This window comes from Haliotis rufescens, unplaced genomic scaffold (genome assembly GCF_023055435.1).
Source record: "Haliotis rufescens isolate VD_foot unplaced genomic scaffold, xgHalRufe1.0.p SCAF_20, whole genome shotgun sequence".
Lineage (NCBI taxonomy): Eukaryota > Metazoa > Mollusca > Gastropoda > Lepetellida > Haliotidae > Haliotis > Haliotis rufescens.
The window spans coordinates 12,429,210-12,451,935 of NW_025963891.1; the positions used below are offsets into that span (position 1 = coordinate 12,429,210).

A 22,726-nucleotide genomic window follows, 5' to 3' on the forward strand; every position below is an offset into this window, starting at 1 on the left:
ATCACGGTATGTACACTGACGCTGCATAATGAACACGCCATGTTATGCTTACACACACACACACACTTCTGTATTGGCCTGTACCACTTATGAATGTCTCGGTCAATTCAATCCGTTTTCTTTGAGGCCCATATAGCCCCAGGTACACCTACATCTACTGACCCACATTAGAGCTCTCGCATCAATGGTGTCGTCCCAGTTTTACTGATATATTTGGCGGCGACCTATGTTGGAGCTCCCGCATCAATGCTGCAGTCCCAGTTGTTCTGATTTACTGGTACATCAAGGTTGTCGTAATTATGGTATATGTACAGGGGATGTAATCATGATTGAACTGCTGATGTAATATACATTGTAATTGGCGCTGACTTGGTTCATGCATGTCATCGTATCCCAATTGTGTGGATTGATGCTTTTGATGTCAATCACTGGATTATCTGGGCCAGACTCGATTATTTATAGACCACCGTCATACAGCTCGAATAATGCTTAAAGATCAAACAAGCAGGCAAGCAAGATAGCACTGACCAATCGATGACAAGTACATCGATACTGCCATACGCCATCATTTAATAGTAGACATAACGAAGAAAATACGGACAACCATTAACTTTACTACTCGTCCTTTTCCAAAATACACCTTGTTTGATGTGTGTGTGACTGTCCATTCAGATCGCGTATTATTGGAAACGGGCAGAGCTACTATCCTTAACTCACCCGTGCAGATGCGGGTTAGAATAGGTCTTTAGCAACCCATGTTTGCTGTAATTTCAAGGCGACTTTGCCTGTCTTAAGAGGCGACTAAAGGGATCGGATGGTAAGGCTCGCTGACTGCATGTCATTGATCCCATTTGCGTGGATCGATGCTCATGATGTCCATCACTGGATTGTCTGGTCCAGATTCGATGATTTACAGATCGCCGTGATATAGCTGGAATATTGCTGAGTGCGGCGTAAAATTACAAACAAACAAACTACCCTTAACTCCCTAACGACCCGAACAACCAACCAAGAACAGGTCGGGCGTGTTAGGACATGTTGAATAATGCAAGGAACTCCACATTGTATTGTGAGGTAACGGTTTCAATAATAATCCTGTATTTTTGCTTTAGTGGTACAAATATTGCAATAATATCATCATTGTTTTTTTTATTCGTTAATTTATTGATCATATTCGTACAGATTAGGATCCTTTTGGTTTTTCATTTTTTTGTGAATAGCGTATCGACATATCGGTATTTCTTATACATAAAGTACAATTCAAAGCAGGAAGTGTTTTGCCGACCTAAATCTGTCAGACGTTAGAGTGGCTGTTTCAACACCTCATTGTTGACAGAGATCGTTATAAAGGACCCCAGCCCTTAATCAACTCTGTCCGAATCACTAGATTCTCATTTCCTGGCAAACACTTGATTTTATAAGAAATAAGAAAATATTCAAATGTTGTCAAATCCCAAATAAACTAAGAATATGAAGACGTGTCGCCACTAAAATAAGGTTGACTCGAAGCGACACATGTCAACAAATACGCTCAACTACAATTAACAATTGTGCTATTGGTGGCTCCCTTTGTTGACAAGATGGCTTCGTCATTGATTACATTGTGTCCGTCTGTTTGTCTATCTGTTTGACCGTTTGTGTTGCACACCTGTCTTGCGTTCTTTAAATCATTCCCACTTCTTGTCGTCCAGCCTTCAGGTGTTGCCACACATACTTGCCGTGTCTGATCGCTGCCACTTCCGGTCAAACATGGCGGCCATCCTGTCACATGTTCTGTTATGGCGGTGTTGACGTAAGACGAAACGCCATTACGATATAATTGTTGATGGTTTGAACTTTGTAAACAGTGTGCTATAAATATGTTGTAAATACGAGCTTATGGAGTGAGTTGGTTTACCAATGGCTATATGTGTGTGAAAATCCTCCCAAATCGATGCTGTTCAGTTTAGGACACGCTGTGTTGAAACAAGGGTTATTCATTGCACACACAGTATGCCTTGAATTGTCACATCTCTGATGTAGGTAAATATTGAATCAGTTTATCTTCATCACTGGTTAAGTGGTTAGCTCGTCACGCCTAAGACTATAAATTCAAGACCTACATTACATTTATTTCGTCCCCCATCGTGATAAGGCTGAAATAATAGTGTTACTAAAAACGGCGCAAATACAACTCTGTCAGTACAGTGAGGCGAATAACGGGATCGGGAGGTCAGGCTCGCTGACTTGGCAGACACATGTCATCGTATCTCATTGCTTGGATCGATGCTCATGATAAATCACTGGATAGTGTGGTCCAGACTCGATTATTTACAGACCGCCGTGATATAGCTGGAATATTGCTGAGTGCGGCGTAAAACAACAAACAGTACAGATGAAAAATCTCGGGAAAAGGCGAATTCTTCATAAAACATGTTATTCGTTATTCCGTGGAGTGATGATAAATTATTCATCGGTTTCCGATATGATCTGTGGAGGTGAAAAGTGCAGGATGACAGACTGAACATAAATCACAGCCGTGTTAACTGTTCTTATTAGTAATTGAAGACCACAACTGTACACCATCTGCTGACAATAACCTGCCTTTGTGCCTGACAGTATGGGGTCGGTACTTCACACAGATTACATCGATATGATTAAATACAGAATTCGAGGGGGCACGGGTGGCCCAGTCGTCTAAGGCGCCGCGATTCACTGTACAGAGTTGCGTCCCTTGGGCACACCAGAAACCAATGATTGTGGATTCGAATCCCGGTTCGCCCCGATTATGTTTCTATATTACTGTAATACTGTTAAAAGCGGCGTTAAACCCAACTCACTCACTCACTCACAGAATTCGAAATTAAGGGTCCTTGTCAAAGCCCATATCATGGCATATGTTAAAAATGTAACTTTTGATGAGGCCTGAAGGGGTCGACCATTTGATATTGAGGGGGAAAATAATTGACCAATGTTCATTGAAATAGGTCTCGTGTTACATGGACGTGTCCAAGGGACTCAACACTGCACACTCGAATGGCTGTGCCTCAGAAGACTGGTCCTTTCTATTGAATGCATGGCTCCTTTAGTTTTTAATATGATTTTCCTATTACAGTCTGTGTTGTGGGTAAGCGCGTACGGTGTAGATAAGCATGTACCATGTATTTGATAAGGTAATCGGATCGTTACACATTAAAAACATAGTTGTCATGTCCTACCTGACAAATGACATAATGTCTAAGCCTCTGCTTGCTCCACAGAACCGCAAAATAAGCTATGTGCGAGTTAGCCATCTCCGCAGCTTGACTGGCCGCACAGGATTAGCTTCGTCGTCGGAATGTTGCCGGATTAAAACCAAGGAGAGATTATATCTGTTTGCTATAATAAAGTCGCTATAACAATGATTTGGATGTTTATGTGGAATGTTGTAACTTTAATCCCTTGTATACATATTAGTTAACAAAGGAGAGTCTGAAAAAATATGGTAACGGTGAAAGGGGGTAATGTCTCTTTCTCAGTGCTGATCTGCGCGATTGCTCCAGCTGTCACGTTGCGGGGCACCATCCCGTGCCACGGGGTACTGGGCTCATTAGCCCCCGGTGTGCAGTGAGCTGCAACATAGCCTGTGCTCCAGGGCTCAGTCAGATATTAAATGTAGATGTACATGACTCGCCTATAACGTCAATAAATGAAAAGTGACATTGGCCGTTATATGCCGTTTCAGTCTTCACATTTCATTTCACCTTTACGTTATTGAGCGAGTGAGTGAGTAAATGAATAAGTTTTTAGCAATTCCAGTAATATTTCCGGAACCTTCGATTTGGAGAGCGAACGCCTTTACCACTAAGTACCCCACCGCCCGTTTCACCTTAACGAATCTCCGTACTCTGTATTACATCATGTAAAGGGGCACCATCCTCTCTATATAGCCTGGCGCCAATTTCCAGTCAAGATTTAGACTATGCGGTTAGGATCATGCATGAAGCTTAGAGGCTTGGGGCAATCGTTAACTACCCCCCCCCCCCCCCCACACACACACACACTCTAACACTAACACACATACAGAGACTGAGTAATGATAAATGATAATGACTATTTACTCTCTCATACGGAAAACGGTAGTAGTAGTAAGCTGAATATCTGAACGACATGCTCTTCCAAGTTTTAAAATCTTGAGAAAAATAATAATCTTTGTGTAGTTCCGGTGAACTTTGTGTCCAACATTTAGGGGAATATTTGGACCATAATAAATTTATGGGTAAATTCCTAAGCGAGATTCTACACATTTGAAGAAAAAACATGCTAAATGCAAAGTAATTCATCGCTATGACAGACGCTAGGCGTTCCAGACATATCACTTAAATAATACACAAGTCTGACCTTTTTAAAGTTGTATACGTGTCGGTCGTTCTATCTCTGTCGCATCGAACCGGTAACCAGAGCCATCCGTAGTTAACGGACCCGGACACCAGAGCCCATATGGATGGTGACACAGGTATTGCTAGAGGTTTGGTTGCATTATCGTGATACATACATATTTGATACTCAAGACAGGATATATCTCCAGGAAAGAACGGTAGAATATAGTTGTATCATTCGGAGAATCGGTCATAAGTTTCCTAGGTGTGAAACTATCAGTATTCAAGCAGTAGCATGAAGCTTTTGTCAGTTTTGAATATGATCGTTCATGTACGTTGGTTTGGTTGGTTGTTTGTTGTTTAACGACGCGCTCAACAATATACCAGCTGTAAATAATCGAGTTTGGACCAGACAGTCCAGTGATTAATATCATGAGCATCGATCCACGCAATTGGAATCGATGACATGTATCAACCAAGTCAGCGAGCCTGACCATCCGATCCCGTAAGTCGCCTTTTACGACAAGCATAGTCGCCTTTTACGGCAAGCATGGGTTGCTGAAGACCTATTCTACTCACGTGCGTCGTACGTGCGGAGTTAAGCAGAAAATAACAGACAAATGCATTCTGTGTATAGTGGCGTAAATGGCATGTTCCGAACTAACGTTGAGTAGTATATTTTAGATGATACAGTTCGACATATATAACATGTGTTGTTGGTGTTGTTGCAGACGGAATCCAGGACAGTCACGTGGAGTTCCTGGTGCTGCGGGTGCTGCAGTCGGTCGGCCTGGCCGGCATCCTGGCCCTTACCGTCTTCCTCATCGTCTACAAGATCGGCTACAGCGGCAGGTGGGGCAGCATGAAGACCGCCAACCTCGCCTCCTTCATCCTGTGCATCTTTACAAGTGAGTACGCGTTCACCGTTTGTACAAGTATGTTGGCCCCCGTGAAAATCCGGGTTAGAATTGGTCTTCAGCAACCCATGCTTGCTGTAAAAGGCGTAAGAACGAGTGAGTGAGTAAGTATGGTTTTACGCCGGTTTGAGCAATATTCCTGCAATATCACGGCGGGGGACACCAGAAATGGGCTTCACACATTGTACCCATGTCGGGAATTAAACCCGGGTTTTCGGCGTGACGAGCGAACGCTCTAACAACTAGGCTACCCGACCGCCCCTGCCTGTCGTAAGAGGCGACTAACGGGATCGGGTGGTCAGGCTCGCTGATTTGGTTCATGCATGTCTTCGTGTCACAATTGCGTGGATGGACGTTCATGATGTCAGTCACTGGATTGTCTGATCCAGACTCGATTATTTACAGACCGCCGTTATATAACTGGAATATTGCTGAGTGCGGCGTTAAACAACAAACAAATAGTGCTATGCCACACGATGCTGAGCGGGAAACCTTGCTATTTTGTCCTATGTAAACTGAGCGCTGATTGGTACAAGTTGGTTTCCCTCTTGCTGGAACCAGGCCATCGCCATTCGTTGGTTAAAGATGGCGACAAGAATGTTGTTGCGTTTAGAATGTATGATGTCCAACTATCACTTTAACGTATATTCTTTCTGTTACAGTTCTGGATCTCTTAGCCAGCGCAATACTGTTTGGCGTCAAATACTACAATTTCTTCCTGTTCGTTGAATCTTTCGACTCTAGTAGTATTCCTTGGTCGGCGTTGATGAGTTTCCTTGCCTGCCTCATTCTCATCATAGTCTGCCTCTTCATCAAACTAAAGTGTAAACCGGAACACGTAGACGGGGCGTCTCTTCCCGTATCACGTGATGTATCTAAGATGAACCTTCACCCCCACGTGCAGAATGGCACCGGTGGCCACCGCTACTACAACCAGACACCGTATATGGACGACAGGTCGAGATACAACGAAGACAACCGACCCATACACAATGGGGGTATGATCAGAGGCTATGAGGATTTCGATGACCGGAGAAACAACAGCCAATATTACCCTGAAGCACGGAACCCCTACGAAACCAGGCACAACGGTCATTACGAGAACAGAGGGTACCAACCAGAGCCCGAACCAGCTGTCCTCTACAAGCCTGCGTCTAGTCAATTCAAGGACAACCGAGACAGGGAACTGGGACACACGATTTACACCGGAACTGGATTTTCGTACTTGAAAGGGGAGGTAAACAGGGGTGATCGTGATGATTCCCGATACGGCCGCCCGATGGCGCTAGCTGACTACAGCCATTCCACAAACCGCGGTCACGACGACTACTATGAGTCTTCAAGAATTGGTCGGCCACCGATTGGAGGAAGCCGAGTCCTGCCGTCCAATCCCAATGCATACGTATACAGACCGCACCAGTACTGACGACCTCAAACATGCGGGTAGCAGTGAACGGATGGCACGGTGGCATGTCTCCTGGACATATCATTCAAAATATCCATTTTCGTGGGATAAAATCAGACACAAGAACGTAACTGAGAGAGATTTTAAGTTACATAATGGGATGGAGAACGTTGATGTTGACAGAACCACAACTAAAGCACTAATGCTGGTAGGAAATACAACATTTACAGTGAAACCTCGTTAATGCGGATCCGGTAACATTCCGGACCCCGTTTTCGGACCAATATTATTTGTAAGGTATATACATAATTGTAATGAAAGGGACGTTACCACGTTTTCGTCATTTCTTTAATGCGGGTTTTTTTACCAATTTTTGTAAGGTTTATATATGTTTGTAACGTCAGCGTCAGCGTCCCCGTACTCGCTGGCCCTCCTCTAAGACACCAACAGACGGAGACTCTACAGGAAGCGGATCGAGCTGTAGTCAAAGGGTGGATAGGGAACTGAAAGAAGATTCTAAAATGTTGTTGCTGAATGTAATGGCGCTTCCATGCTGAAATCCTGTATGGCACCTTTTCATGTTTGTTTTTTCTATTGTAGATCCATGCTAGTTATTGATGTGTTGCCCACGGTTTTCATGGTGAATTAATCGTTAATTTGCACACTGGTTTACAGTACAATGGACCTCGTTGTGTTTCCTTGTGTCGACCCCTTCATCAGCCTCTGTAGTCAATCATCTTATGCATGAGGAATATAACCAAGACGCTAGTAAACCAAACCATACTCGACATTCACAGAATATTTAAATGTAACTTTAGCAAATTGTTTTCAGTTGTCATTAATTACGTTTTCGAAACGAGTATGTGTAATCATCACGGCGATGACCATGTGTAGCAGCATGCTTCAACTCTCGTTTGTTCCGTGTATTATATATTCTTGACAAATCGAACGAGAGAGGCACGATAAAGTCGAGGAGGTTCTATGATTTGGATTTGATCAATGTTGCTATCTCATTTTCCGATACGTTTGCGTCTCCCCATTCAGTGTTTCATATACATGTATACTGAAAAACAATAAAGGGATATTTTTCTATGAAATTGTCTGCTCAGTCTGTGCTACAGAAAATATCCCAGAAAATATTCCTGATCCCCAACGTTTTTGTTCACTGTAGATGTAGGCGTCATAGTCTTTGGATAACAAATGGATTCCAAGCTATGTTCACACTGTTGTTTAGCTAGATTGGTGGCGCGTGTACCCAGTGAATTCCCTGCAGGCCGAGGTTCCATCTAAAACATACACGAACTCTCATGGACAAGGGATGTCACAATACACAAAACACCATACATGCAAAGTGAAGTTCTGTTTTGAAGAACGAACACTACAATATATTCACATTCTATTCACTTCCAGTATTTATCGTATGAGGTGTACATTATATTGTGGTATATATACTATATACTATACGAGGCCTAGACTGAAACCAAATATGTCCTATGTATATATGTCGTAGAGATCAGAGTGTCCATGTTGTAGAATATGTTCTTGTTGTTTGTCATTTGTACTTGTCAGATAAATAGAATAAAACGATATTGTCTTTTATATATACTTAAATATTGAATATACCTTTCATCTTTTTTTAATAAAGTCATATTTTATATAGATGTATGTGTGTTGTTGTAGTTTACGACAAAGGAAGGTTGGTGAAGTAGCAGAGTGGTTTAGGCGTTGGCCCGTAGGAGTCCCCGGAAGAATAGATCCCCAGTATGCCTTACTTAGCGTAAGGGCTTTTTCAAAAGAGAATCAGGGGCCAGGCTCGGTGCCCTGGATCTACATATCATATCCCGTTAATGTTTGTTTGTTTGTTTATCGCCGCACTCAGCAATATGACGGCGGTCTGTAAATAATCGAGTCTGAACAGACAATCCAGTGATTGACATCATGAACATCGATCCACACAGTTGGGATACGATGACATGCTTCAACCAAGTCAGCGAGCCTGTGGTCAACAACCACAGTCGCCTTTTACGCCATGCATGGGTTGCTGAAGACCTATTCTTCCCTGGATCGTCACGGTTCGCCTCCGTGGTCAAGTGGATAGAGCGTCTGCCCTGAGAGCGGAAACGCCTTGGTTTAACATGAACACCACACTCCGACACAGTATATTGACTCAAAGACGATTTATCCTTGTTTTATCCTCTTGATTTCAAACGTCAGTCAGGGTAACAACAAATGCCATGTTTTAACGTATTTTCGTATCACGTAGGCGGGGAATCGAACCACCTACCTTCCGCTCTCCGGGCAGACGCTCCGTCCTCTAGACCACACAGGCGATCTTTAACGTGACGCATGGCAAAGAATGGAAGAGATTTCAAAACTTAATAAAACGTCTAGTATACAAAAGGAACAGCGATTGCTGTGGGGAGTTTGCAGTTCCGTCATACTGCAATAAGTCCTTAAATTTTGTGTAGAACCTAAAGTAGGCCGGAAGAAAAGTTGTCAGGAGTTTGCAGGCCACATATCAACAGAATATATCCATAAGGTACTCTCCGCAAGCTACGTTTTTGGCGCCAAGTCAACTCCTGTGATCTTTCTATTTTATTTGCCGTTTCTTGGTGTGCCTCGCCGTGCTGGAGTATTGATATTAGTCACGAAACATCCTCTCACTCTTCAGTGTGTCGACGGTATATTTTGAAAACTTAAAGGGTTCAGAAAGCTTGTCTATACAGTCAATACACCATTTATTCAAGGGGAACGAGATGTGGCCGGCCCCATGTAGATTAACCCCATATGTACACAGACACCCGCCCCGTTGTTTGTGTTCCGCTAAGTAAGTTATTAGAAAAACATAAACTCGTTGAAATGAAAATATTTAAGATTTCTTTTATCAAATAGTTTTAAAATACATAGTAGAAAGGAGTAGAGGCTTTTCAGGCATCCTGATACTGAAGACATCTAGACATGCCCGATTAATGTAGACATGGGCCTTGCGACTAGCCCAGATATGGCCTGCGATCAGAGATAACAAAAACCCAGCTATAGTGCCCAAGTAATGTAGACGTGGGCCTTGCGACTAGCCCAGATATGACCTGCGATCAGAGATAACAAAAACCCAGCTATAGTGCCCAAGTAATGTAGACGTGGGCCTTGCGACTAGCCCAGATATGACCTGCGATCAGAGATAACAAAAAAACAGCTATAGTGCCCAAGTAATGTAGACGTGGGCCTTGCGACTAGCCCAGATATGACCTGCGATCAGAGATAACAAAAATCCAGCTATAGTGAGAAAGAAACGAACATACAGCAAATATATTTACCGAGCGGAGACACGTCTAGAGCTACCGGCAACTCAAGGGGTTAATCCAACATTTGTTTATTATTTGAAACGTTTTGTCAGCCATGCAATCTTTCAATATGTTGAGTTGGGTTCAGTGGGTACCCATGTGTGATACGGTGTCTGGTATATAATGAATATGTGATGTCTATATACAAAAGTACGTGATGTGAATAGATGGTCTGTCCGCGCGTATGTATCCATGACAGCTGTGTGACTGCGAATGAATCAACCTAACGCGAATTACTGTGGTCGTACACGTTTCTATTATGACATATTTGAGACGCTTCATTCACTATTAATGCAGGACGTGAGAAACATGCTGTTGACTTTCATAGTTTCTGCCAGAGTGAATTGTAGTTGAAGTCAGTGTAACAAATACCATAACAATTGTTCTAAACTTATTTGATTGATAATCGAGAGGATTGGGAAAAAGAGCTCTAGGGGCTTAATAGATCCTTTCCTTTTAAAAAGTACAGGATGATTTGTGTATCAGTCATCTTCCCGAGGCAAGGGAGTTAACTCACTATAAAAGTGGGAACTGGACTTTTGAAAGTCGGTTAGCCTCGGGAAGATGTAGAGCAGTACAAGCAATGAACATTTTACAACTATAAATGGACACAAAAGCAATTAGTTAAATATCTTAGTTGACAAAATATAATCATGTACAACCAGACCAAATTTTATGCCAAATTTGGAAAGTTCATCTAAAAGCTATAGTAAGGTGAGGTGAGGTGAAATGGAGTAAAACTTCGCGTCCAATATTATTGCACTCATATAGAGACGTGCATGTGTGTGTGTGGCTGCTTGTACTAGTCCGGGTTGATGCTGATCCCGGTTCGCCCCTGTTATATTTCTAGGTTGTCAGTGCCATACCTGTGCTCGTGGGTTTCACCAAAGTGGCAAACATCTAAGATCTGCATCACTTCGGGCTTTCCTCCCACATTATACTGACACGCCGTGATATAACTGGAATACTGTTAAAAGCGGCGTTAAACTTTACTTCCTCACTTTAATCTAAAGCCTTTAAACTTTTCGAAACTTATATAGCATGGCCCTTTCAATGTCAATACATTATAGCGAAGTATGGGAACATCAAATTCCATTTGATTCAAACTGTACACATTTCCTTAATGGATAGTGAAAACAGATCCGGGGGCACGGGTGGCCCAGTCGTCTTAGGCGCCGCAATTTGCTGTGCAGAGTTGCTTCCCTTGGGCACGCCAGAAACCTATGAATGTGAATTCGATTCCGGGTTCGCCCCGATAATGTTTCTAAGTTTGTCAGCACCATACCCCTGCTCGTGGGTGTCACCGAAGCGGTAAACGTCTAGGACCTGCATCACTTGGGGCTTTCCTCCCACATTATACTGACACGCCGTGATATAACTGGAATACTGTTAAAAGCGGCGTTTAACACAACTCACTCACTGAAAACAGATCCATGTGTAGGGGAGGCCAACAATCATCCAAACGTCATGCTATTTGTTTGACGGCGTCGATCGGATTCACCTTGATTTGGATACTGTTGAATTGACACACAATATATGTCATTGATCAGCTCATCTAAATTACACGCCTATGTTGGTCTAAGAAGCGACTAAATGGATCGGATGGTCAGGCCCGGTGATTTGCGTATCATGATCGTTGCTCATTATTATCAATGGATTGTCTGGTCCAAACTCGATTATTTACAGACCGCCGTAATACAACTTGAATATTGCTGAGTGTGGCGTAACATAACATTCATTCACACAGCACACACTAACTGCGCTTACTGGAAGAACTAATGTCTTTATATCACAACTAGGGGCTACAGGGCGATCATTAGATTACGTGTTTCAATGTGAATTGTACACATCATAAATTATTTCCTCCAGATATGTGTTCCATATTTCATCGAAAGTGATGGGTGGAGTTAAACAAACACACATAAAATATCTATGTTTACATCAGTGAGTGAGTGAGTGAATGTTGTTTTCGTCACAGGCAGGAACTTTCCGTGTTGTGGTCGGCATCTTCATAAGATACACGCAATGCAAATTAAGACAGCACAAGTTATGTCCCCTTACTTGCATAAACGCCAGATTACTTTCCGTATCATTTGTCAGATTATAATAGTTCTAATCTTAGGGTGGCTGAGAAACGACTTTAATATATTAATTGATTGGCTGAATTCGGCCGGCTATGACATTTAGGCCATCCGTATTTTTTTAAAATGTGTTTCTCATTTCTGTGTACTTACTGTGAGAATAAACCGGAGAATAGAAAACACCTCTTTTTTTCCTGTATGCATGTCAAGAAGTTTATATATATACAGTATCAAACACAATAAACTGACCTTGGGTGTATTTTTAAGGATTTAAGACAGCGTTCCAGTGAACTTCATTGCTGAATGTATCCGTGAAGATCCGGGCTAGAATAGGTCTTCAGCAACCCATGCTTGCCGTAAAAGGTGACTATACTTGTAAGAGGCGACTAAAGGGATCGGGTAGTCAGGCTCGCTGACTTGGTTCATGCATGTCATCGATCCCCATTGCGTGGATCGATGCTCATGATGTCAATCAATGGATTGTCTGGTCCAGACTCGATTATTAACAGACTGCCGTCATATAGCTGGAATATTGCTGAGTGAGGCGTTAAACAACAAACAAACAAACAAAACAAAACATTGCTAGAATGAACATCTGTATTGCAAAGTTTGAGGAAAAATCATGGCCAAAACAATTATTGAAATACTTTCATAAAAAATATTTGCCAGTTATGTATATATATGCATTATATTTATGCTCTGACTAATATAACACCTTGTCCAAAGCATAAAATATTATCCATTTTGTTAAAGTAATATATTCAGTTTTAGTTATAAAATAAAATGAAACGGCTATTGATGGACATTGATTATATGAACATATAATATTGACTATTACACATCCCAAGAAATATGTACATGCTGCAGTTACATTTACACTTCATCTAGTAACACTTGTCCAAAGGAAAGAAATATCGTATTTGACACTATAAATCTATCAATTGTTATGTAAACCATGTTCAAACAAACAGGAGATGATCAAAGGTTCGTTCATACGTTGTGGCCTATATTTACGTATATCATTTTGAACATTGACAAATATCCAAAGTGAAATTAATTGTGTGACAAAATGTATAAAGGAAATGCAAAATCGACATCATAAATGAAACTTTAAACAGCATGATACAATGATCGTGTGCACTCTCACTCAAGGACCTTCACCTTAAAGAAATTACCAAATATATACAACAATGTTGACGTATGACATCACTATCGGTGACCGACTTTTACAAAAGGGCGTGTTCGCTGTCAACAGTACGCGGGATTTTACGAGGGGACTTTTGTTGATTCAGGGATCGTATATACATAAATGTGGCATGTAAGTAATCAGAAACATTCTGACAATCTATGTACTCTTATTTATTGTTAGATTCTTCATTGAAACCAACGGAAATAGTCAGAAATTCTGATAAATGCCGTTGTCGTTGAGCGTGATTTTGCGTCAGTCATGGCGTCACACAGGACGGTAATTTTGACAATTTCTGTTGAAAATATCAAATCATTGCAATGTATCTTTTTTTAAAATCCCTAATTCTTCCTACGATTCCCTTCCCATGCATATTCTGAAATTGTTGAGCCAATATCTTGAACGAATAGACGAATGGATTGCTCAAAATAGGAGAAAATGCTACTTTGTTTATCATTTCAAACAAGTGCAGTTTTTCGAGCACAGCGTTCATTTTCAAACCTAACTTGCTTGATTTCATCTAGCCACTTTGTCTTGATGACAAAGACCATTGGTCATTTGATTCTAAAATGTATGAGGAATTCAAGGATGTATGTATTGCAGCTAAGTTCGAAATATACCTGACGTTACAGGCGACTAAAAACCGGTGTACCTGAAACGTGATTTTGTGAACACTATTCAATATGGCGGAAAGTTCACTTCGGCGTTCGTGTTTGCGTATTTTCCAAAACATTCGAAACTATTCTAGGGTTATCGCAGACGTTTTGGAATGATCATTGGTGATCTGATAAAAGTCAGATACCCGGGATCACTAATATGGTATTTTTGAAATTCATTTCTCCGAGTAAATATCCGAAATTTAGATTTCAAAACATGCTGTAAAAATAACGCCGTGAGTGGTGTTTTAGTAATGTGTAAAAAATGTCGCCATTTAACGATGTACCTCATTTTCAGGGGTCATTTTGAGTACTTTTGCTTGGCCTAAAATTCCAGTGTATCACAGAACAGGGAATTTCCCACCTTATTCAAAACTGTGAAGTGTATTTGTGTGTGTGATGATGTGTGTGTGATGTATTTTGAATTTTATTCAACTTCAAAGTGAGGGTTGTAGAGGAGGGACTTATGGCATCCAGGTCGTAAGAAACATGACCATTTTTCTGTACAGATGCTTTTTGTCTGACTGTCTCATGAGGTCACATACTCGTCAATTTCATACACAGTTAGTGTTAACCCTCTGGATGCCATTTGGGCATATATGTCCCTACACAAAACGCAGGTGCTGTGCCAGAGGGACATATATGTCCTTCTGAAACATCATGTTAAAAGAATTGAAATAAAATATTTTTTGATTACCCCAAGCCCATAGCAATTGCAACATCGCAAAAAGCAGTAAATTTCCAACACATCTGTTTCATTTTCACAACTCTACTGTCAATAAATAACGCATATGGAGTTAGTCAAATTCCCCTTGTTTACACTTTCGTTCAAATTTGCCGCCATTGAAATAATTTTTCATTTCGAACAATTTGCACCGACTGATTGAAAATCCACATGCGAAGGAATGTTTGAAACCTTCATAAATATTTTGGTTAAAAGATTGAAAATGGTCAAATATCTACGCATATATGTATTAATTAGCTAATGAAACCAACTAAATGTCCAGTTTATCGATGGTGAATGGAGTGTATATTTTTTTTACAGTATTTGTTCAAGGCCTCGTTCATCACATTCATATCAAAGCGTATTCAAAAACATTCATACAGTTATACATACCTACTGACATCTGTAAAAAACAGTCTGTGTGAAAATGTGCCACTTCTCATATTCATGCGTATACTTAGAAATTCCATTCATGCTTTCTAAACCTCAAATTCTGCAAAAACACAGAAAAGGTACCGCAACTTTTTAGCCGAAACTTAAACAAAATGGCGACCGAAGTTGAAGGTCGCTTAGCGGTACTTTTCATGAGAGAAAAAAAGTCGAAAGCATGTCTCCCAGAAGAAACGAAAACGCACATGGTAAACGTTGACACACCCTTTTGGGTCTGTGTTGTTCATGTTTTGTGACTGATTATATGTAAGTCACGTTTTCGTATGTTTAATGAGGCGTGCCAATTTATTGAAAGACGTTGAAAAGTAGGTTGGTAGCAACGGCATATAGGATATTATGCAGTGTCGAATATATTTATAATTTATTGGTTATATAAGTATATAAACAAGAACTATATGATGTTGAAGTTTGAACGTGTAAATGTCAGTTAAAATTACTTGAATACCGGTCCCCGATGAAGCTATTTATTGCCTCGGTCTGAACGAGTTCGTATGTCTAAATATAAATAGCTAGCTCTTTGACAGTAGAATTCATTACTAAATTATTAAAGATCTATCGTTTAATTTCAGTTTGTAAATTTTGTATTCATACGGTTTGTTATTGATAAATACCTTATTATTATTATTGCAAGACTATTTTTTTTTTATTTCACGAATACAAATGAAGCTGTTACGGTTATCGACAGTTTGGTTTCAATCATCCACCATAACGGGTTTGGCAAGAGCGGCAAATTTCCGATTGTTCGTCTGGAACGAAATACCGTGACCCGCGATCTTTGACATGCCACGTCACAGAGGTTACAGGTGCCCGATTAAAACAAAACAAAGTTCGATGTTGAAATCACCAACAGTGTTAATTAAATATGACATCCAATGTAAATATTTATACATTATATGCTTTAATCTTTATCTTCGTGCTTTGTTTATCGAATCAGCGCGATGAACACAAATCAAATATATAAAAACGTTCGCCTCCCGCCGAGAGCATGAATATTCATAGGGATAAAAATAGCCCCATGTGACAGACGACAACATTGCGATCGAAGCTGTCCACCAAAAAAGAATCATGTCAGCGGTGGGAGTTGGCGACGACGATGATTTGGGGGAGTCGGACTTCGAGTCGGACATATCCGTCGATTCTCTAGATTCCGACTCCCAGGAAGAGATAAGCGGTAAGTAACATTAATTCATTTTCAGTAAATTGAGTAGGTGTACTGTCAGTGTCAAAGCAATGGCGGGAATAAGAATTTGTTATGTTTTTGCAATTTTCGAAATTGTAGGCTAGATCTAGATCTACTCGTGATAGTTGTGATGTTTCAAATGTTAAAAATATCTACCATACCATGATAGTCATAGTAGAAACAGCAAACTACCTTGTTGAGTATTTCATGAAATATGAAACTTAGAATTGATTTGAAAGAAAGGCTCTCATGGTAGTGAAGTTTTAACATGTCTACATGTGGCCTACACATGCTTTTGGTAAAGCTCAGTAATATTAATGGAAAAATGTCTTTGTTAAAAATTAAAATTATCTTGAAGGACACACTAGTTCACACTTTGGACATGAAGCCATATTTTAAATGAGTATAATGAGTCATTCCTAAAAAATCTAAAATGTCTAACTTATTTTGAAATTTTAAAAATAAATGAATATGTTTCATAATTCTAAATGTTAAATGTTATAAATATATCTAAATGATGTAGATTAACATTTACTATAACTTACTAAGGGGAAAGGGGTGCTGCATTGCACCAAGTGACTGTTGTCCTTGCGCCAATGGGTTTGGGGGTCAGTGCACTGAACAAATGTTCCCTCACCGGGCAGGCAGCCCGGAGACGCGGAAGCTATGGCCAATTTTTTGTTGAAAATTTAGCATCATTGTAAAGCTTTTGATTTTAATTCTCACCCTGGAAATGTTTGCATCATGAGTACACAATTGTTTCCCTGTGACTACTCAAGGAAGCCCTTCAGTTTTCATTAATACATTCATGTGGAGCACATATATCCTAATCTTATCTTTATATAGTAGTAATGAAGAATAAGTCTTTCAACATGTTTAATCTGTACCCAACTAAAAAGGTCACAGGTTATACATATTAATTACAAGCAAAATATTAGTCTTGACGAAAATAAAGTTGCCACATGAATATTGATACTGTGTTGTAAAATATTCACTAGATCTACAGGGTCTGAAACAGTTCCTTCAATAAACTAAATATATGTCTATAGGTCTATATGTATATATATATATATATATATATATATGATATATTTTATCTTTATTAAAATTTAAGATTGATAACAAACATAAAATACATTGGAGAAATGACAAACTTCCATGAAGCAATTTGCAAAAAGTATGTATCCAAGGGAGTTATTATAGGACATAAACAAATCACATTATCTCCCCTTGATCACTAATAAAACATGAGTCAGCAGTTGCTTAGTTCCAATTATGATAAGAAACATCCATGAAAATTTGCAAATTCAGCGATAGAAACTAACATTTTAGTCCACTAGTCCATATATTATAATGATGAGTATAACAAAACCCTATAAAATTGGCAAATGTCTACTAGTCCTTATGATACCTTAACTATTAGACTGTTTTGCAAATATATAATCAGGAAAATGACATGGAAATTAATACCAGCTCACTTATCCGTAGACAAATTTCCAAATCTTCCCATTGTTTTAACAGTACAATGGAATTTTACCCTGTCTTGTAAAGTATTTTAGTCCCAACCCTTCATTTTGATTTCGGTGTTAAGCATCACATAAAAAAATACTAAAGAGGCAAACAAATAAACAAAGCTAACCATGTCCTCACTATTGTGATTGCATTAATTTATCTGCAACCTCTTAATTCTTATGCTTTAATTTTCAACCATGTCATTATTCAAAATTATTTGAAAAGCTTTTAAATTTCATGATATTTGAATTTTGATAATACAGTTATACTCTGTCCAGGATATGGTCTGTGAAGTGGAATGATTCATACATGCTTTTTCCATGCTCCTTTGTTATTTGAATGCATGGACACACTACACATATCTATCTTTTAACAAGGAATCCTTTCCCTTAGCACTTTTATATGTGATTGAAAAGGACATTATTAATAAGAAGCATTATTTCAAATTTCAGATCACGAGGAAAATAACCCGGAAGAGAGGGAAGAAGAGGCAGGTGCCAAACCAATGGTCTGTGGCCCCTGGCTGCCTGTGCTGGACACGGACAGCTTTGACCTCGGCAACAGCATTGACTTTGCCGAGGAGTGCGGCCATGTCAACCCTCCAGGTAACAAGAATTGATAAATACAAATATCATTAAGTGCATGAATTCATAATCAACATAGACAACGCCTGTCATCCAAAACTAAGTAAGGAATTGTTTCATATTTGGTGTCTCGTTTAGGTATAAATGTGGATATAAGTTGTATGATAAAGATTATCATTACATGTACATGTATCAAATACAATGATATATGTCAGCGTGATTTATAATAATTCATGTGGTCATAAATTATGATATATGTTTCAGATTACCATGCCCCTCCCATATGCTATTTTGACCAGCAACTCAGAGGAGGGGATTGAGGTGTTGATTTGTTCGACCTGCTGGTCAGGGAGACAAACAGGTATGCTGAGCAGTACCTGCAGGGCCGCACTCTATCACCACAGAGCAGGGCTCGGGCGTGGAGACCCGTAGACCGGGTAGAAATGCAGGCATTTCTTGGACTCTTGTTGGCCATGGGTGTCGTCAAGAAGCCAACCATCGCTTCCTACTTGAATGAGGGGGACAAGAACTGGCTGGCGTCAACACCTTCCTTCTGGGGGATCATGCCGAGGAATCGCTTCTTAGTAATCATGCGGTTCCTCCACTGCAACGACAACTCTGTTGCAGTGCCCCGAGGGCAGCCAGATCACGACCCCCTCCACAAGATCAGGCCGGTTCTTGATCTTGTGAATGGATCATTCGCAAACTCTCATGGGTATGTTACCTTTTTACTTTCTCCATTCTGATATATCATATGAAAAGTATTTGAACACCATTCATTATGGCACTTATTTCATGTTGTACTGATGGGAGGTTCTAATGAATTAAACATGGTAAATAACAATATGAAAATTACATATACCAAAAATTACAGATTTGTTACATGTACATTTGTAAAACGATTTTTTATTTTAAACTTCTTAAGTAAAAAATAAGCTATAAGGATCTATACCAAAACGTCGCATATTCAAAACGTTTGCTGAGCTATAAACTACTGGTAATCACGTTAATGCTTTATAATATTTACATAGACAGTTAGGGAAAGGGTTGTACTGTTATAGTGTGAAATTTGACAATTGTGGGTTTTACCGTTGTTACGTAACGTCGTTTTTAGACGAAGATGTACCAGAAAACATACATATTAATTCCAATTGTTGCCACCGCTTTATCCTTTAATATAAATATAATATTCGGTGTCATTGAGCCTACAACGTTACTTTAAAAATACCATTTGTCCAAATGTAGTATATCCTCAAGTCAAAATCATAATAAGTAATATCCCTCACAGATGAACAGTGTACAAAGTATCTCAACGATTACACTTACCGTATTCGACGTAATAAACGCCCAGGGCGCTCTCAAAATTAGAAATAGGGGGCTCTTATTGGAATATTATTTTGGTGAAGAAAAAAAAAAGAGTTGAAAGTTCGTAAATGTTGTGGTTTATGCTCACAACCTGAAATGTTTATATATGACAAATATATTTTTCCAGGATTTAATGGTCCATAATTTAGGGTGCATATAACACACGAGTGCGTATTATACACGAAAAAATAAGTCTTGTGTACATTGATCGGAAGGGGTGCTAATGGAGATTGTTCACTAGCCAATATATTAGCAAATATCACCGTGGGCGCTTATTACGTCGTATACGGTAACTAGATGAAAAATCACATATGTCCCCCGTTTATTAGTCGTGGTTTAAATCCCATTTCAGTTAACTTCTACTATTTTCAATACAACCCACACAGAAATTACACGAAATTACAAAAGCAGCTATTTTACGCTCAACATATCTAAATCAATACATCGATCTCAGAATTCATCAACGGGTCTGACATCCACTGAAGGCGTGGAGTATTGTGGTTCTCTTTATGTTATCATTATTTCTCAAGATATTTCGGAATATACTACTCAAAAGAAGTTAAGTTCTACATCAAATATATTTTAAAGATGCCTGTTAAAAATGACGTTTACTCATCTGTAACATGTTTTTGCTTTAATTATAAAATAGTTCCAAGTTAACCCATTTAAAGATGCTATGAACTGTTCATTTTTCTGCTACGGATTGCTGTAATTATTTAGCGTCGGCAACATGATAACTTTTTTGCTGTGACATCCACCTCACGAGTCAGTGACGTCGAGACAATTGAAGGGGGGATAACTCCATCTGGTATCATGGCCAAAAATCTTGTAATTTGAGCAGAATTGCACATTCGTTTTACATTCGATCACAAGAAAGAAAGATGGTTTGCATAGGCAGTGATTCAGATACATGTCACCGTTTATCAAAGCATTCGCAATATCGTTCGGATATCTCCGTGGATAAAGTTATAGTTATTATTTTTTGTAAATTGATATATTTGGTGATGCTATGGGTGTGTGCCTAGGGTGAGTCTAGGCTGTCAGTAAAAATTCACAGAAATAACCGAGAGGGTTGAACATTCCGACATGAGACAATGGACCTAGAGATAATTTCTAGGTGTCTCCCCGAACGTCCACACTGCTTGCACAAAGGCAGCTGCAGTCAGGCGTAAAGTCATTGTAATCGTCATCTGATCGACTACGTCACGCCATTGTCAAAGAAAGAAGTCATGTTCACAACAGAGTCGTCAGACTGGGACGATCTAATTGATTTATGGGACCATGTCCTCAACAGTGACCTTGACCCCGAAATCGCATTAAAACATACAAGGTATATACTAGTTACTTCTTGATAAGAAATAAACAATGAAAGTCAACTATTTTAAAGCATAGATATTTGTGTTTAGCAAACCCTCTAATAATGTTATAGTGAATGGAAACGTGTATTTCCTTTTAGCTGTACTGTTTGATAATAGTTATTTCAAGAGTCGAGTAAATAGAATGTTTTCATTTCTCCTTCAGGACTCCATGCTCCAACATGCCATTGTTACAACGGCAAGTTGTGATGATGATGATGAGGAAGGGGACCTCGATAGATGCCACAGAGTCATTTCCATCCCCTCACTATCCAGTGAAGACCTTTTTGACATACACTGGGTCAAAAGAAACCGAAAACTTAAGAAGACATCATTATTCAGCAGAATAATTAGAGGAGTGCGTGGACTTTTCAACTGTTCCAGCCGCCCATGAACTTTTCTAAAAAAACTAAAAAATATGACTCATTAAAGTATTTGTTTATTTTATCATTTGTATTAAAAATATGTTCTTATTGATTGTTTTATGAAGGTTGTTATAAAATTTTGAAATTTTGACAGAATCTTAGTCAATTAAATGAACGGGAAACTAGATAGTCAAACCGTCTTCCACGTAGGGCAGATTTCATTTGCCGGAACAGGAAATAGTCACTGGGGGCTAAGTCTGGGCTGTAGCGGGTGTGATTTAACTGTACGGTCCTGACTAAGCCCCAGTGACGTTTTCCTGTTCAGGCAAATGAAATCTGCTCAACATGGAAGACGCTTCCAGGATGACGAGGACATAAAGGCTGCCACACAGGCGTGGTTAGAGCAGCAATCTGTGGATTTCTAGAAAAGTGGTACTAAAAGCTTGAAGGACAAATGGAATAAGTGTTTTGAGGTGGATGGATTTTATATTGAAAATTAAAAGTGCAAAAGATATTCTACGACTTGGTCTTATATTGAAGTTGCAAAACTTATTGAACGCCCCTCGTATATTATTTTTGTTTGAAGTAGTTCTCGAGTTCATATGCCAATAAGGGAACCTTCGAGAGGGGCACGTCTTGTCCCGGAATGACACAAGTTTTGTCATGAATGAGTCACGAATGCCGTGGCGTATGTAGCAATATGGTGTGCAGAGTTGCATCCGTTGGGCGGGTCAGAAACCTATGATTGTAGGTTCGAATCCCAGTTCGCCCTGATAATGTTCCCAGGTTTGTCTGCACCGTATCCGGGTTCGTGGGCACATCGGCTTTCAAAGATGTTCAAAGCGGCATTAAACCCAACTCACTCACTCACGATAGCCAGCTGTAACACCCATGCAGTTCTTTTCAGCAACTCAACATTTCAAAACTGTATCTTCTCTGAATAAACAGAATATAATTTGAAAGTCGAGTGCATGAAAATATATTAATTCACAACATCGTAAACATGAATGACTTAAAATGGCCAGAGGAAAGCCATTTTCACCAACAACAGGTTTAAATTAAATATCTAAACGACAAAAGGTTGTCTTAAGTATTCAAAATCTGCCACTTTGACATTATATTGATTCCTTACGACTCATATTACGCTTGAAAGCACGCTAGCATTTCTTCATGTAAAGGGAGAAAACCCGTGTTACCTTCTACGTAAAACCCACAATTTTCAAATTTCGCTCTATTAAAGTTTATTATTTCCCTAACTGGCTCTGTAC

General features: G+C 39.6%; 1 protein-coding gene and 1 long non-coding RNA gene across 2 annotated transcripts in view; both read left to right on the top strand.

The window, feature by feature from the left end:
• LOC124131647 overlaps positions 1–8,320 on the top strand; it is a 32,163-nt gene extending 23,843 nt beyond the window's left edge. The window contains exons 2-3 of the mRNA XM_046495072.2: positions 5,069–5,245; positions 5,917–8,320. Coding sequence (XP_046351028.1) covers positions 5,069–5,245; positions 5,917–6,680 — 941 coding nt within the window. The 3' untranslated portion in view covers positions 6,681–8,320. The remainder of the gene's footprint in view (positions 1–5,068; positions 5,246–5,916) is intronic.
• A 6,176-nt stretch (positions 8,321–14,496) lies between these two features.
• On the top strand, positions 14,497–19,769 carry LOC124131655. Its single transcript, XR_006860689.2, has 2 exons — positions 14,497–18,394; positions 18,638–19,769. It is a non-coding gene; the product is annotated as an uncharacterized LOC124131655 (long non-coding RNA).
• Positions 19,770–22,726: the final 2,957 nt, after the last annotated feature.